General features: G+C 38.1%; 1 protein-coding gene across 6 annotated transcripts in view; it reads left to right on the top strand.

Moving 5' to 3' along the window:
- LOC124359773 (paired box protein Pax-5) overlaps positions 1-18,184 on the top strand; it is a 181,550-nt gene that overhangs the window by 7,267 nt on the left and 156,099 nt on the right. For all 6 annotated transcript variants that reach the window (XM_046812790.1, XM_046812788.1, XM_046812789.1 and 3 more), the window contains exon 2: positions 17,386-17,538. In XM_046812790.1, the coding sequence (XP_046668746.1) occupies positions 17,400-17,538 (139 nt within the window). In that variant the 5' untranslated portion in view covers positions 17,386-17,399. The remainder of the gene's footprint in view (positions 1-17,385; positions 17,539-18,184) is intronic.

Here is an 18,184-nt window from a genome sequence, read left to right as displayed (position 1 = left end):
ATGCTAGTATTTGCTACTTGGATTAGTAAAATCAAGTATAGAAAAAAGATAGGCAGTTTTCTTAATCATGTTTTATCATATTCATAACACCACAATAAACCATAATGTTCTTTTCAACATATATCATATATTGCTTTGCTTAGCGTCTACCTAGTTTTTTTTCATAAATTAGTTAAATTGTAAATTAATAAATCATAAACTACTAGGTAAAATATCGCAATCCAACGTTGTAATTGTGCATCATCATTTATTATCGTGTTAAAATGGTTGGGACAAAATCTTTTATAATTTTTTACATTTTAATACTACAATCAACATGGGCCTTTTGTTAATTTGCATTGCATTCTGTTGCACAAATGTTGTAAAAATCAAATGTCTTATGAATTGTTATTACATTCTAACAATAATTGAATTTTATTATTGATTTATTACCAACAGGAAATTAAACGTTGATATCTTTTTACACAAACCATCTTTTGATGTGTGTTTTTACAATTAAGTTTTTTTACCTTTTTAGAGGAAATATTTAGTTGTTGTTGGCGTTATGACTCGTCTCCTAATAATTTTGATATGTTCGTGGTTATTATAACTAAGTGTACGCAGGTTTGTATTTTGTGCGATGATTCATCTAACATCGCGGCATTATAGATGAATACTCTGTTTTAGAAGATTAACTCAAGTATTTCAGATGAGAGAGCTGGAATTTGAAAAGTGATTTATATAATTACGTAGAAATTTAAAATTATTTATACCGGAAAATGTTAACTATGAATATAATTTGTTATATTCCGTGATACTAACCTCATGAATATATCGTTAGTTTTAAACTATCGTTAACTAACTTAACTTAGATATTCTATCCTTTTTTGTTAAATTCTAATAGGAAATGTTTAGTTGGTTTTACTATGAACATGCAAAAGTCCTGATTGCATGATATCTTTAACACATTATTTCTCCAGGAATAAACGGGCAGGAATGTGGTGTGACAGCTCTACTAGTTTCGCCACAAGTCACTTTACTTGCCATTGAACTGTCAGATAGCGATGAGTCAAGTTCAACGACAGCAAAGATGCGGGTGGACTCCCATATCGCTTCGATTGCTTGCTGACAGCCTCGCAGCCTCGATATATCGATGTTTTTGCCAGTCGATACTCCCATAAATCGACTCTGTCATTGATGGATACCGGTCATTACGCTCCCGAAAAAAACGGGAGCCTGGTTGTCAATTAAATCGGATATTTTAATTAGCCGCCCTCTATTGTGTGATTAGGTAATGTAATTAATAGAGGGATGTAAACAAGGAGAGCCCATGTCCGAGATATTTATGCAGACGGGACAGTTTTCCATCAATGTCAGCTCGGCGGCTTTTTGCCGAGGTAAAAATGCCGGTAATCCAGCGGACTGCAGGTCGGGCCTACAATCAACTCTAATTACTGAGCAATGTCCCTCTTACCCTCCTCCCCCCCGCTCATTCCCCCTATCCTTCCGCCGTTGAAGCTCAAGAAACATTATAGTGATCCCACGATCTAGATATAATATTCCCGTTGTTACTGTTGCCGAGTCTTTCTAATATTTATAAGTTTTTTATTGACATGAGAATATATTATTTGATATTATCTCAGTCTCATACCAAAGTACTTTTCTAATACTAACTCGCTTAGATCCAATTAAAAATGCAATTAAAGGCTTATACGCTATAAATTTCTGTAGTATTTTGACATTTTTAGTGGACTTCTGTAATTTTTTCCCAGCTTATTTTGTAACTGTATATTAGTATTAATCGTAATACAAGATGTACAAAACATTGTAACGTATATCTAGCATTAAGTGTGAAATGCTTGTAGAATGAAAGGGATGCGAATCTACAGAAATTATTTTTGCTCAGTGCAGAATTTCAATTCAACGATTGTTTATTGTGTGATACGATATGGAAAATGATTTTAACATTAAAATTTGTAATTTATTACAATAATAATTTCAGTAATCATCACCCAATAGAAACACTTCTACCTGTACATATGTCATTCTTAAACGTATGAAGGGTTTTTATCGCTGTGTTGTTCCAAACTGGCCAAACGATTTTTCCCGGCATCGTCCAGGAAGATATCTTTCAATTACTTGTTGGATTGATTCAAGGTAGTCCGGTCAACCTGCAGGACTTACCTCAACTGATGTGTAGCCGCTTTCATTGTAGTCCTTGTAATTAAATTTGGAGGCTGCAATTATTAAAATCAGATTAACTCGTGGTAAATTATATAAACAACAGGATTTCCTAAAGGCCGGCGTTTCGCAGAGTGATTAGCCATAATTGCTTCCTCTAAGTGACAATCGTTACCAAATGTGCGCCAACTAGGCCAATCTGAGGAAACGGTTAATGGCCGCGCTCGGTTCCTCTTCCTCGGTCCCTTCCACACAGGCTACAGGCGACAGCAGACGATGTGCGTCAAGACTTATCATTTGTATTGAAGCATGGAGTCTTTTTGTTCCTTAGGCCTCGGAACCCTTCCACACAGACTACAGGCGACAGCAGACGATTTACGTCAAGACTTATCATTTGTATTGAAGCATGGAGTCCTTTTGTTTCTTTGGCCTCGGTCCCTTCCACACAGGCTACAGGCAACAGTAGACGTTGTGCGTCAAGACTATCATTTGTATTGAAGCATGGAGTCTTTTTGTTCCTTAGGCCTCGGAACCCTTCCACACAGACTACAGGCGACAGCAGACGATTTGCGTCAAGACTTATCGTCATATGTATTGAAGCATGGAGTCCTTTTGTTTCTTTGGCCTCGGTCCCTTCCACACAGACTACAGGCGAACAGCAGACGATTGTGCGTCAAGACTTATCATTTGTATTGAAGCATGGAGTCTTTTTGTTCCTTAGGCCTCGGAACCCTTCCACACAGACTACAGGCGACAGCAGACGATTTGCGTCAAGACTTATCATTTGTATTGAGGCATGGAGTCCTTTTGATTCTTTGGCCTCGATCCCTTCCACAGGCCGCAGGTTACAACTGACGATATGCATCAAGATTACTCACTCACTTGAGTTGTGGCTTCAGATTCTTTGTTTCCTTTGACTAGGATTCTTTTATACAGGCCATTGCTGTCAAATGACGAGCTGTGTCATGATTACTCATCTGTATTGTAGTTTCAGATTCTTTTGTTTCTTAAGCCTCGGATTCTTCCAGGCAGGCGGCAGGCGACAACTGATGATCTGCAGCAGAATTACTCATCTGTGTTATATCTTCAACTCCTTTTGTTTCCTTAACCAAAAATATCAAGGAGAGGCGGATTAAATATATTTTTCAGAACTATCTGATAAAGACTGAAATATTCTAGCGATGAATTGCAAAAATTATTAGTCTTTAAATTAATTTCTTGTCGCATAATATTCAGATTACAAGATCCTATAGGAATTACTCAGCACCAGATATGTATCGAAAACAAAACGCTGACAATTGTATTAAACATTTTTAAGTACCTAAAGAATTTGGTAGTATATTTCTAAATTTGTCATTACAAATCTTGTTAATCGTTGTTAATCTTGTTCTTTATACTGTATATTTTTAAGGTACAAATTAATATATTAAGGTATAAACTATTGCATATTAGATTAAAATCGGGCTTATTCGTATATTACAATTAATAATTAGCCTATAACTCGGGCAACTATTACACTCTCGTTTCATTTGCTCTTAAACATTGTTCATGTCTTCATAACAATGGTTTTGTTTCTAGTTATAACGATTATTTTCTATCTTCTCGCATTGTACTGGAAATAGAACTGATAACTTCGTCTAGTTCCGCGTCTTTGTAAGGATAAAGAACACATCAACGTAACAATAGATTTATAAATTAAACATTACTGCAAAAACGTGACCGCAGAGCATTCTAATGCCCAATTTACATTCTGCTGGGAAACGTTTTGAATAATGATAACGCGATTGCAGAGTACTTGCGAAAACCGCCAAGAGACTTTCTCGGGTTAACCGACGAGTCTTGTTTAAAGAAGAGTAAGTAGAGTATTGTGGTGCGCGGGGTTGGCAGTACCGTTCCCTCACGTTGGCAGTTGGCACCACTGGAGAAAGTCTGCTGTCAGTGTGGTTTGTTGGCTTTATAGCTACAGTTTTCCTAAACTGGCCGAATTGTCATAAAGTTGTAGATTACGCAAGAATAGGACAGTGGATAGGACTTACGTGGACAGCGAGTAACTACTTCCTGCAGTCTGCGCGGTGGACTGTGCTGCGATAGATGGAGGTTATATTGTTACACATCACTGCGACAATACTGTACTGCAGCACTTTCTGTCACGCTTAATCCATCCAATGTGAAGATCACATTATCAAAGTCATTCTATCTTCTTTCTCAGGATGAGTTCCCCGCAGTAAAATCAAAATGTGTTAATTCAGTTACCACCTTTCTATTATTAAGCTGTTTCATTAAATCGGAGTCATAAAGTAGTAGTGATAATTTCATTCTCCATCTGCCGATAAATCAACAGGCTTTGCATAACTAAAATAATTGCGGTAAAGGTTGCGGTGTAAAGCTGGACCTAGCGTGAGACCCTGTGGCAGCCCGTGTCATAGTGGCTCCAATTATCCTGACTGTTGCAGATAGAGGGAAGGCTCACACAAGAAGGCCAAGCTCGTACTCGCTGCTCCACGCCGCGCCGCCCCGTCTCGTGAAATCCCGAGCCACGAGAACCACGCCCACCGCACGTCAATTAAAAGATAACGTTGAAAAATGGTGTGTTTTATAGTAAAACAAACTATTTATAAGATCTGACCCAAACGGCGGCGCGGCTCGGAGCTCCAGCGAGGCAACTGCTGCGGAGCTGTTTGAGCAATCCAATTACGGCTTGGGCAATGGCATCGGCATTGTTAACGCCGGCAGGGGAAAGAAATGGTACAATAGAGATTCGGAATCTTACCGTTGTAGACAACAACAACAAGAAATACGAAAAGAACACAACAGAAAGCATTAACTAAGAGAAGTCATGGTTCGCGGATTATAAATAATACACTCAAGAATAAACTAAACATGTTCAAGAAATTGTAAATTTCTCACAAAAGGGAAACCAAAGACTACAAAAATGAGTCCAAAACTTTTGGCGTATCCATAAAGACATTTCCTCTATATTAATTTCAAGTACCATTTGCTTTTTTGGGACGAGTGTGTTACTAATCGTCTAAGAAATCTTCATTTACGTCTATGAGAAATATAAAGGCTGTGTCTCTTCACGGTAGATCTAAGAACTTTTAATAAATTATCAATCTACAGTTTTGAAGTACCCCAATGTCCTTGTACACACCAATTTTACTGCGGGCAATCATTATCTTGGCGGGACAACTATCTACATTTCCTGTGAATCATTAAATAATAACAATAACTATTGTCCGTCTGATCCCGTAGCGGTGCTGACGCAGCGGCTGAGGTATGTCCCAAAGCGAGGGATAATGGAGGAATAGAGTAGGAAGAGGATATAGGTTACCGAGTGACTGCTAGTAATGATAGTCCATCGTCGGCGAGTCTTCCGGCCAAGCCGCTCCAAGGAGAGTGAGCTCATAATAAACTGGCAGATTGGATACTACGGGCTTTCCTCAAGGTCCAGCCTGGCATGGTGCACTCGTGGTCTCGACTGTGGGAAACGTTTAAAATGGGTAATGTGAAATATTGCAAAGCACACAGGACCACTAACACATATTAGAAGGTTTAAAACCAATGCACTTTAATTTTAAGTTTGATTGTCACAATTTCACTACCCTCAATAACTACTTCAAACGTTTTCCCCCAAAGTTTAAAATCATAATAACATAAAAATTGTACTTCGAAATTTGGTATGTAATATTCACGTTACTAAACTGTGCATGATAAAAAATAATAATATTACCTAGATGAAAGTTTGACTTTTGAATAAACAAATCTCAAAGAATTTATAACTCTAAATCAGTTGAACTTGCTGGTGATTCTTTTTAATATGAAATGGAAACGTTTACTTTATACTTCAGAACGCTTGCATTGCTTTTTGAAGTAATTTTATTTATTACTATACTTCTTCAACACCTGAATCTTTCGGCTAGAGGTCACCACTAATACCACAATTCGGGCGACATCTAGAATAGGTGTATGATATGCGTATTTCTAACCACCAATGAACCTTTCATTTTTGAGCTTTTGCTCAGCAAGTCCTGCAAGTTGATGGACAACGAGTGGCAAATATTTTAATGCACATAACAAAACTGAACTATGTTTACAAAAAAGTGCTGTAAGGCGGAGTGGCGGATTATGGAATGGCTGGGCTGGAGTTTGAGTGATGTTTACTAGAGGCGGTGAAAGGATCTATCTGCCAATAGTTCTCGGAAAGTGACCTCACTGCCCAGTGCGTTCTCAGGGTATTGTAGGTATTCGTATTCCGTAGCGTACTGTCTAATATATCCCACACGAGAGTCTCTCCTCTTACCCAACTACATGTGGGGGAATTTTTATCTCCTCTGTACAAACGTCAAACATTTAATTAAATCAATGTAAATTTAAAAGAATCAGATACTATCACACGTGTTAATAATGAATCATTAAAGGAAATTCGTGCAGAATAATATTTTGAGGAATATTGATCTGCCATCAGTTCCTTAACGCATTGTTTCGTACGTTATTACTACAGTGCCAAAAAATGGATGCAATAATTATAAGACCGTTTGGTGATGATAAAGATACAACAATAAAGCACTCTTCGAAAACGACAAATGTATTCCATTAAGAATAAGTTAGCTTATCCCTCTTATTAGCACTATAAAAACAAAAGTTAACATTCAAGTTTTCTTCGTTTTTCTAATTCCTGTTAAGTTATACCAAAATAGTGTACTCTGACTAAACACAAGTTTAATCTTGTTCGGTCTCGGTCTTATATCTTGAATCCTTAGAGGCATTATGACAAAAGTTCCCGAAGCACCCATATTTGGGATCCGGTTTTGGTGAAAAACCAGAGCTGCAAGGCTGTGCGTGTTCCGGTAAACCTTCTCATCCATTCCATATTCTAGGTTTTAGTAAAAAATTGTAGATATAATTATGGATATCAGTTTCCTTCATTTTTCTATATATTTTGCAAGTTGTTTCAATCAGCCTTCTGTTAACATTGCTCTCAGTGTAAAATAACAGTTATCGTGTTAATATCAGGTACTACTGCAAGTCTATCAAGAGATGATCACTCCTCTGACTACTTTCTTTGGATGGTTTACTCGTTGTAAATGAGTAATGTTTTTGAACGGATCATAGGTAAAGAAAGTCAAGAAAGAATACTTTGTGTTGTTTATAGTTGAGCATATATCCTTTAAACTCGTCCATTGATGCCAAGGAAGACAGTAAGGTGACTAGGAGAGTGATCTGTAGACGAGAGAAGATCGGATCACCTGTCTGACCAGAGAGGATGTAATCAGTGTCGGAGCCGCGGGCCGGTCGCTTCGTTGCGATCCTGGAAAATTAGGTTGATGCACAGTTATCCGCGTGCGACAAATCATGTTCGGCACGAGAGTTACCCGCTGCTGAATACCTCCTCGATCCTTCTCTTGCCTAGTTCACTTTTACTATTACCTAACTTTCAAACACTCCAGGTTGTGAATAAATTATCAAATAAATTCCTACTACAACCTGGATCACAATCCCATTCAAAACATCGTAGAACTTGACGGAACATAACGATTTCACTGTATTCCAATACGGAGTTACTTGCCGATCTTTTGATCCCAAAATGAGAAGTGTTCTTTCTTGGACCAAGACGAAATGATGTACAAAATTTCAAGTCTCTAGGAACTTTCTATCATGATATATCAAACATACGGAATGAGAGGAAACGAAGTAATTTTTAAAAGTACTTGACGAATCCTTAATAATAAAATTAATTTATAGAGGGTCTGTAAAATAAACATAATTGTTATTTTTTTCTGTCTCGTCAATTTTGATTTTAGTTCGAACATATCTCTTCTACGTACTTCCTCTCCTAGTATTCTGTTGTGTGTTAACATATTCCAATACAATAAACTTTCTATTCATAAATGTTTATAATGACTTCGCTAATAATAATAAATGAACTACCACAAAATGTCTTTATCACGTGACCAAACGCCACCTCAGCGCCACAACCATTAGCCTCCACCAGACACCACAACCCGCTCAATGATGTAGCTGTGGCCGCCCCACCCCCGGCCCGGGGCAACGCCACTAACAGCCCTGTTAACTCTTAATTCCGCCAGTTTACAACAGTGCCGAGGAGCTGTTTATTCAGTGACGTGCAATTTGCTGGCTCCATAACTCGACGTATGAGTGAGAATAGCAGTCGTGCTAGCGATACGTTGATTTATCCTGCGCTGTACTTGCCGGTGAGATATGGAGACATTGCAATTATTGTAGTTCGGTCCGGAGGCTACGGCTGTTGGGGATAATACGGTAGGAGCTGCGGTAAAAGCGTTGCAGTGGATCACACCAAGGAAGACGTCTGCTTCGCTGGATATCCCTCTCTCTTTCCTCTCTCATACGATGTTTAAAAGTCAAGTATATAAAATATATTTCAAAATAATCTCTTGCAATAATAGCATAATTGCAATCTCCAAGTTCTAACACAGACACGCTTTTTCATATTTCATGTTGCGAAATATTTAACGTTAAAACATGTATCACTCTATGAGCTGGACCAAAAATAGCCATATGGTATCTTGTTTTATGGTAAATTTAAGGCGCTATTTTACTTTATTTTAGAGTTGCATCTTAAATTCAAAACTGTTTACACTCACCACAAAATATGTCCTTTAGACCTTTCTGAAATATGATTCGGTGTTTAAAACATATTTGAACTTTTTTTAAACAGTGAATTTGGATTGTTAAAAAAATATTGAACGTCTCTTACAAGACTTGACCACTTTATAATATGAACAAGCAAGAAGCTTTCAAGGTTCTACAATATCGATTAGAAGAATGGAATCGACACAGATAGTCTTAAACAATGGACGAATAAATAGTTAACAGCATGTGTCCTTCATACCGATACATTTGTTTGGAGACCAGCCTTGACTGTATGAAAACGAAATGCGCCCCTGACTTTGTGCGTTATCATGAGCCTTATCACCGGATGTGGGAGACCTTGAACCGAACAGGAAGCAGAGGTGATATTCGCCATGAGTCGCAGTTGTCGGTCAACAGTCACAGTAACGTACAGGGGTTTAGACAACCCAGAAACAGATTGAAAATGATAGTGATGTTCGTCGATGTAACTAAAAGTTAGCACGTCGGCTAACAATAGTTCGGCTGATGGTGTTTGCACCGGCAAGAGTGATTCACCCGCTGACCTTGCTTCTGTTCTGCCACATCACGCAGAGTTGCGGTCAGTTTCGCGCCCAAAGGTTCCATTATCGCTCCGACACCTCTACATCTCATTCTCTTTCCGATCATCAAATTTGCTCCCAGTGATTGGTTGGTTCGACTTGTGGAGCCACTTAATTTGAACCGACTCTTCGACGTGACTTGATAACCTTGGACCCTACGATGAATATTTTCGTAGAGTTATTCAAGCTTCTTCTTTCAAGACTATCTTTATTTACAGAAAATAACACTTTAGTATTAGTATAGTATCATCAAGAACTCAGATCACAACTGCCCAGTCTAACATCAATTACTACACTTATTTGGAAGAGAAGAAACCAAAAAAGATTTCTGACAAAATGTACTACCTAAATTTTTTTACGAGCTCCAAGAACATCTATCAACTGGTTTTTGTTTCACATCACAGCAAAATCAATCCTAAGGGTCAGTTTGCGTTACCTCCGAAAATCATGAGAGAAATCTTGACCTGACTAGTAATTATAGAACTAAACTATAAAAATAACGGTGGTGTATCCCTTGCTTTGTCGTCAAAGCGTATCATAAAACTTTAACTAGGGTTTTATCGACAGTTCCATTAGTTTTCTTAATTATTTATCCATGTGTACAAGACTGACTGGTTGTTAAAAAGTAATGTATAAGATTTAAACCACAATCATTTCAGAATGCCAAGGATATTTATTTTTGTAAACACCGTATCCTGTAAGGTATAAAAGGCAATAAGAGTGATAAAACGTTTACGTGAGATCCATCCAAGAGTGGACTGGAAGACAGACTGGCGCGCGACGTTTAGAGACCGAGTGTAAAGACATTCATTAGTGGACAATGGCAAGGAGCGCTGTGAATGGACAGGGATCAATGGATACAGGTGCAAGTCACTTTAAATGCGGGACCGGACCTTGGGGAAGGTCGGGCCCCACAATTAATGCCAATCAAAACACGTCCCGACCGCTGTGCACGGTGCCAGCAGCTTGGTATGGAACCCACCAGACCATTTCTGGAACCCGATGCACTTGCACTTGGTGCACTCACTCTCTCGGTGCCAGAGTCGGCAACAAAACTGTCTCCGAGAACACTCGGTCAGTCGTCTCTAGTCTTTTGACTTTGCTATTAGTTTCTGTTAGTGCAATGACAAGTGTCTTTATCAAATTACGATAAAAATACTCCATCTTGTCATGAGGTTCTCGTATCCCTCCTCCTCCTTTCATGTCAGAAGGTTGACGAACCTCCGTTATGTTTCCTCAGTTTGTATCGGCCATAAATCAAAATCCGCGAACAATGCGAGCACACCCCAGGCGAGATGTGCACCTGCACCTCTGGATCTACATTCGACCTATTTTATGCTAAATCTCCCTAACCACTGGTTCCGAGAGAGAATGTCACGCACTCGTTTCCTGTGTTCTTCACACCATCTGGTTGTTAGCAACGTAACCGTCTTCTTAGAGATTTGTAGAATTTTGAGTTGTTATGAACAGTTGTGACGTGTTCTGAAAAGTTTGTTTCAGTGGTGTTATAATTCCAAAAAATGGAAATGCTAAAGATCTTGAACTATAGCAGAATAATGCTTCGGGAAAATGCGTTGTAAAATCTTTCACTATGTGAAAAAATTACATTTTGGTAGATTTAGTCCTTTTTCTAAAGCTGAAATAATACAGTATCAAAATCAATAGCCCTAATCAAGTGCTGTTAACTAAGCATTTCTGTGGTATACTGTTAGTGGTGGGCAAGATAGTATTCATGTCGTAAAAGATAATAAATCTCAATACACAAGAAAACCGTACTTTAGACTTTTCTTCAGAATAGGTACTCTTACCTTTAAAGCTATAAAGATATCTATCAACAGAAAATTCAATATTATCTTATTTTACACCTGGTAGTAGAAGCAGACTTTCCACGGTCCCTCTGAAACATCGAGCGTTAGACAGTTCAAGGCAGAGCAAGAAGATCAAGACCAGCCGACGCGACGGTCTCGTTAACACATCACCAGACCTCAGATGATGGCATCATAGCGCACGGTAGATATCGCCACCGACAGTAGTACAGTCTGGTCCGTTAAAACTGTCCACGTGTCCACCATTGGTTCATCGGATCGAGCAACAATTTTCCCTTACTGTATTCGAACTTTGATATAGCTTAATGTGTGTATTTTACAGAAAAAATAAACTTGTGATTTATATTGTTTATTTCAAAACTATCTTGGCATGTTTTAAATATTGACATGATGAAACTAAAACTAAAACTTTTAATATTTACTGCTGGACTTCAGCACTTAGTGCGAGCCGGCTGTACTAGCAACCATTTTGATTTTACTCTCATAATAACAACGTTAAACTTCAAACAATTTTATAGCCGTATTTTTAGTTATATAACTATGGGAGATGTCTAATTTTTAAAATATGATTAATACACATCCAAATGTCTTAGTTTTTCTATATTTTTAATGGTTGTTCTAATTTGTTTTAATCACCGTTTGAATGTTCAAAAAGTATACAGTTGACGAGAAAAAGTAGAAATATTTTCTTTAATCACATCTTTAAATGAGTAATCCCCATAATTCCTCGTCGAAGAGTCAATTTGTTTTAGAAGTGTAACATTGTTTTCATGGAATAAACCTCAATATACTTCCACCACAGCCGATGTTGATGCTTTATTCAATTGAAACAGTCAAGAAACACTTAGCCTATAGGTTTTAATCTGTTGAAGATATTTACTTCTTTTAGCGAATCTTTTGTGTTGACCTTCTTACAAATGAACTCAAAATGTAATAAATGTCTATAAAATTGAAGGCTATACGTTTACATTGAAAAATGGTTCTACTAGAAGAACTAGATCCAACTGAGACTAGTTTTTGTACGAGTAGAGTATAGTGTTGCATACATACTGAGCTTGCACTTCCAGGACCATGGCGTCGTCTCGCACACGAGTCCCATGTTGCACACGGCGCGGACCTGTGGATAGTTTATTCCGCGGCGAATGTACCCGGATCGGAGGCGTCACGTGCGCACCTGGTAGTTCGCTTCCTTATCCGGCATCTTATCGCCGTTATCATCACTGTACGGCCGCCAAGCCGAGATGTGATCTACAATATTTCGGTAATCTGCAGCAATCTGCCACACCATCGAGGCGCGTCGGCCGCACTGCCACGACCGGTCCATAATAGATACTGTACTCAGTCACATGGCTTATGGAAATCTTCCACGTTCGTGTTGTATTTTTTAGTTACAGATACAAAATCTTTTATGTCTGGTTCCTTCCGCGTGCTATAACGCAATTTACAAACACTGTTCTCATTTTTGAGTCCGATTAATATATTTTAGAAGTAAAGTAGAGCTGTATCGAGCAATCCAACACAAGTTAAAGTACATAATATATGTATAGTTTTGTTGTGAGATTCAAAGTTATAAGGTTTTATTTGAAGCGTGATAGGTCTGAAACTAAATAGATAAAGCGCTTTTCTTTCAGTAGGTAACTATCGACAACCGTGTAGAAGAAACAAATGCAATTGCGATGACTTAATGTTAGACTTTCACGCTTGAATTGGTATGTAAACTGAAGTGCCATTGAGACATTGATCACTCCTAGAACTCGATTGATCTAATTTTCGATCAGTAGCTCGCGAAGCGGTATTATCCAAACTACCTGTTAATATAACAAGACGTTTTCCCACTGAAGAAATGGAGATGGCTAATTGAAAATGTCACACGGGGCGAAAAAGCTGCAAGGCCGGCCTGTACCATTACGTAGCTCGGTCGTAAATAATACCGACGCAGTAGGCAATTGTTTTAATCGAGGGGACGACATGTAGCTCGCCGCTCGGCCGTCTAATGACACGTTCACATCTGCTTTATGTCTTGTTCTGGGTTCAGTGGTAAATCAAACTCGGTCTCGTCGTTAAACCGCTCGCCCATTATGTGTTTACCTGTCTAATTAAGACATGGGCTCATTTGTTGGGCGGCCGTCGACAAAAAGCTGCCATCGTCCAGACTGGACTCCGCTAAACGTCGAATTAGCTCACACGCTTTGTCCAACCCGTGTTTACGGGTCGAGGGTTCTCGGAACCTCTAGGTGTCACGAGCACTCGCTGTTTTGTGTGTTGAAGGGACTCTATTCGGTATGTTACGGAGTGTACAGAGCCTTCCAACTAGTGATTTCCGCCACTAGAGTGGGATTCCGAGAAACTCTATTTCTAAGTTATTGAAAATCATTTTCTCCTCACTGTTTCCGAGATCAGAGTTATTGGAAGGTACGAACTTGTCGCTACAAAGCCGTAAAGTATAACGAGTACAATATTAATTTTCCTGTAATTTCGTGCACGAGGCGAGCATTCCAGCAACGGTGACAGTTCTCCTCTCGGCCGACTCCAGGCCCCTGAGAACTCTGAAACGCGGACACGGACTCGCTCCAGAAATGACTAAACTAAACTTGCGTCGCAGACGTTTTTGTCGGCGGTAACGGAAACAAAGGTTTGCGGCCGAAGTGTCGTAGCGGTCCTGCCACAATTATCGCAGTTCCCACAATATCTGTGCGGCGCGGCGCGGCAGTCCAGACCCGTGCCGTGCCGTGCCAACGACTCGTTCACTCCGCTCTCCCTAGCCCAGCACAGTTGCTATTCAAATGTGGCACATGCCACGGACGCAAATATCGGCATTGTCTCGTTTACGGCGTTGTTACTCGAGAATCTTTCTCCAAGTGCCTCTTGTCTGGCGATCCAAGGTTTATGGACCCGCGCTTATCTTCTCCACTTGTTCAGCACGTTTAAAAAATATTTCAGTTCCTTTACAGTGCACTCGTTCATATTTTTCCTCAAAGAGGCCGTTAAATATTAGCTTAGAGTTGGAGATTCAAAGGTCTAAGTAATGGACTGCAGCATTATAGTTTTTAACACAATAAAAAACTGGGTGGTTTATACAATTTTTACTGGTGAAGATAAAAAAATGAAACTTCAGATATTATTCCAGTTTTTTATGGAATTTCTTTTTAGTGCATAAATATTGATGGCCCTTAGAATACATTTTAAAAATACAAAAGTTTGAATATTACAATGTTTAATGCCAATAGAGATTTAAAAACATTTCCTGAATATCCTGTCATAACTTTCGTATGTGGAATTCTTCACAAATACGAGACAATGTTTCAGAGATTAATTCAATTATACATGTCTAATTTATCTTTTAACATTTGAAGACCAGAATGATGTGTAGTCAGTGCTTCGGAAATTAAGATATCTCGTACCTTCAATTTTGGCTGCAACATTTTTATTTTTCGCCTTCTAAGAGTATTACAAAATATGTTTAATTTGCAATAGTTACATCGAGCAACGTAATGTTTTCTAGTTTGTAACTGAAACTTTAAATGTAGAAAATTTCATTCCTGTAGAGGGAAAGGCATTATCCAAAAATTTGAACTATTTCATTCAACATTTTGTTTCTATTGTTTTCGTTAATATAATTGGTTTCCATCCGAAATAGTAAACTTATCACGAAGTACTCAGTGAATTATAATCGCTGATAAAATATACCACGTGATCAAGAGCTTTCTTATTACGGTATAAGTCGGATAGTTAGAGGCTGTATTGAGGTAGTTATTTTAAGAAGAGAAGCTAATTCTTGTACTAGTTTCGTGATTAGAAAAGCGAGATACAACAATTACATTGATTCTTATATTTGAAACCCTAACTGTTGCAGTCTTGTGATTGTAGCACGATAAAATTTCATTTAACGTATTCAAATCTACACTCTTTAGTTAAGACAAACGAGAATCTATGTTAATAGAGAAAGGGGTGGAACGTGAGGAATACAAGACGAAATAATACAGGCCGTGGAGCTGATTTTTTTCTAAAACACTTTTATATAAACATATTAAAGTCATAGATTACTGCTTTAAGTTTTTAATAATGATTCAATTTAGCGTTAGTAAATGTACGTAACACAATTCTAGTTAAGGGTTCTGTTCTCCTCTTTGCACGTTGGCATCATTCATCCATAACGCTATCAAAGATAAGATAAGTGTAAGGCTAATTACCTCGACTGGTAATTACAAGTCGTAAACACAGAGCGTAATTTTCAATTAAGACGAGGTGTTACTCAAACCCGACTGTTCGGCCGTCCAGCTGACATACGACGCCATGCCGTCGCCCATAAAGCAGACCTAGACTATGAGTAACGCGATAGATAATGGCTCGCGCTGCGTCCCGTCCACCGCACTGTGCCGTGGTGAAAGGAGAGCTTAATTGCCGCTATTTCGCGGCCTTACGGCGCGATAATCTTGCGATACATCATAACCCTTTCCTCAGTGCATAATTCTGTAATGTATCCCTTGCGTAGAACAGTGTTGAGTGAGAATGATGGGGGAACAGCGCTGGCGCGAGTACCGATCCTTGAGGTACGCTGATTGTACATGATTTAGTCTTTGATTTTGGAACCTCAAAGACATGAGTGGTTAATTTATATCCAACAAATAAACTGCCTCCATCAATAAGAACACGTACGAGAAAGGGAAGGTGGTTTTCATTTAGTGTTTCAAGTAGTTTCCATGTAGTGGAGAATATTTATTTTGTTTAATCTTTTTACGTTCATTATGACCGACATCGTGATAATATATGAAACATGGCTGGGCTCTGGAATAATTCTACTGAGGATCATCTTAATATCAATATGAACTGCAAAATAGACTATGACAAGCATAATTTATACTCAATCAATGAGTTTTAAGACAGGAGTATTATAAAATTCCAACAAAGCATTCGAAACAAAATGGTATCTATGCCGAGAACACGTTATGCTCAGAAGCTGTATTCTGTGTGGGTATTATTATTATATAAGTTATTAATTATTGATGGCGTCATACTATTGCCCTAAGAAGATATTTATCATTTATGTTATTTTTATAAGATATTACGAGAAAATATCGCGAAAGAATACTATGCCGATAAGATATGATGTAGTATCAGTAAACTGATATACTAAGATGTTATTCTGTGACGCTGTCACGATGTAAATATAAGATTACCATTAAAACAAGCATTAAAATTTAATTCTCAGGCATTATATAGAGAACATATTATAATGAGGCAAAATGACGAAGGTCCATTTTTCAAAGAAGAAAAGTCAAATGAAAATAAACCCATCGGCAATTTTTACAATATTGTAGTTAATTGCAATATTAAAAACTGCAAGTTGGATATCCAAATAGCAAAGCTAGTATTATAGTTTTACTTATTAACTTCCTGTCAGTTTTCTTACTACACAAATAACAGTTTTAAATGTTTAAATCTTTAGGAACAGTTTATTTGTTTTCATTTACGTTACAATCTGTACTTATCCTTTCCTACAAAACTGTGAAATGTTATACTAAAGAATAATTTAAATTATATTTCATTAAATAGTGAGTATTCATTATAAACACTTTAGAAATTAAAGAAAAAATCAAGGTGCAAAAATAATACTTGAAGACAGCTTTTATTAAAAATCTTAATGTAATGTAGTTGCGATTCAAACATGAATTAATGTTTTTAATTTAATTTATCTCTTATGAGCAAAAGATTAACATTGTAATGTAGTTGGTCTTTGCCAAGTTTAAAACAACTGCTGAAATCACTAAAGTCCCATGAGACATATCTATTATAAAAACATCTTCACACCAGAAGTGTTCAGGTTCACTCACTTATAAACTGATCCGCAACAATGTGGGGTTTATCTTGCCCGAAATCGTTCCCAAATTGGACAGCGTCAGCCGCGCTAGTGTCGGCATGGCTGATAAGTAAGTGGGCAGTTATGAGCTGCAGGGTAGGATGGCACTCGTAGTTGTGGCTCAAGGTCGAGCAGTTATCTTCCTCTGAAATTGGTAATCATCGGCAACATTATTATCAGTACTGAATACGTTCGCAATTTAACAGTTTTTCTTCTAAAAGAATAACAGAATATATGTAAACTATGATTCGGTATATGTAACTATGGGTCGGTAATTCGCTCATTGAAACATATCCTTGGCCAATGTCTTTTACTTGTTTCTCTGCCGTAGGTGGTTTTGATGCTATGCTGAGTATGGAGTTGTCCCCCCTACACCACGCGGGGACCATCACTATGGGCGGGCATCACTTGGACCAGCTAGTACTGCCTCAACAAGCTCAGCACATGCATCACGCCTTGCTGCAGGAGGAACCAAAAAAGAAACGTGAGTAGTTGTTTTGTTTCTGAGAATGTTCAAAGATATTTCATAAATGCACTCTGTAGGGTATTTTTGATTACCTCTTTAGGAATTATATAAAGGGCTTTTATGGATTAACTTTAGGTCGGGTATTATTAAGTTGTCTCTTGATGTGTCTTATTAGGACCGACTGAGTAGTATGAATTGATAAATCCATTCCAAAAATGTATTTGACAACTGAAAAAAGCAGATTTATTTTTTAATCTATATCATAAGTATTCAGTAATCAGCTATATTTTTGCCAGTTCAGTTTGCACAACTTTAGTGAAATAAAGTAGGGTATAATTACGTCAGAATACGTGTAGCGAAACAGACTTCGCTAAATTTTGAGGCCATGGGCGTTCTTTTAACGGCGTCCTGATGGAATATGGTTTATTTATTCCACTGTCTAAAATTTTTATCTCAATCTAACTCCTTCATTAAGTAATGAAAATCTAATCATGTTAGAGATCTGTCACCCTACTGGACAGTGGACACCCCTCTTCTGCTTTTAAGAGCTGGATGTATCCTTGACAGCATCCTGGCCCAATAACGCTATCCCACGGAGGAACAAGCACCATAATCGAACTCGACCTGCCCATATAAAAAGTTTTCATGCAACATTTTAAATCTA

The sequence above is a fragment of the Homalodisca vitripennis genome, chromosome 4, assembly GCF_021130785.1.
Source record: "Homalodisca vitripennis isolate AUS2020 chromosome 4, UT_GWSS_2.1, whole genome shotgun sequence".
Classification (NCBI taxonomy): Eukaryota; Metazoa; Arthropoda; class Insecta; order Hemiptera; family Cicadellidae; genus Homalodisca; species Homalodisca vitripennis.
This window is presented reverse-complemented; position numbering and strand designations above follow the sequence as displayed.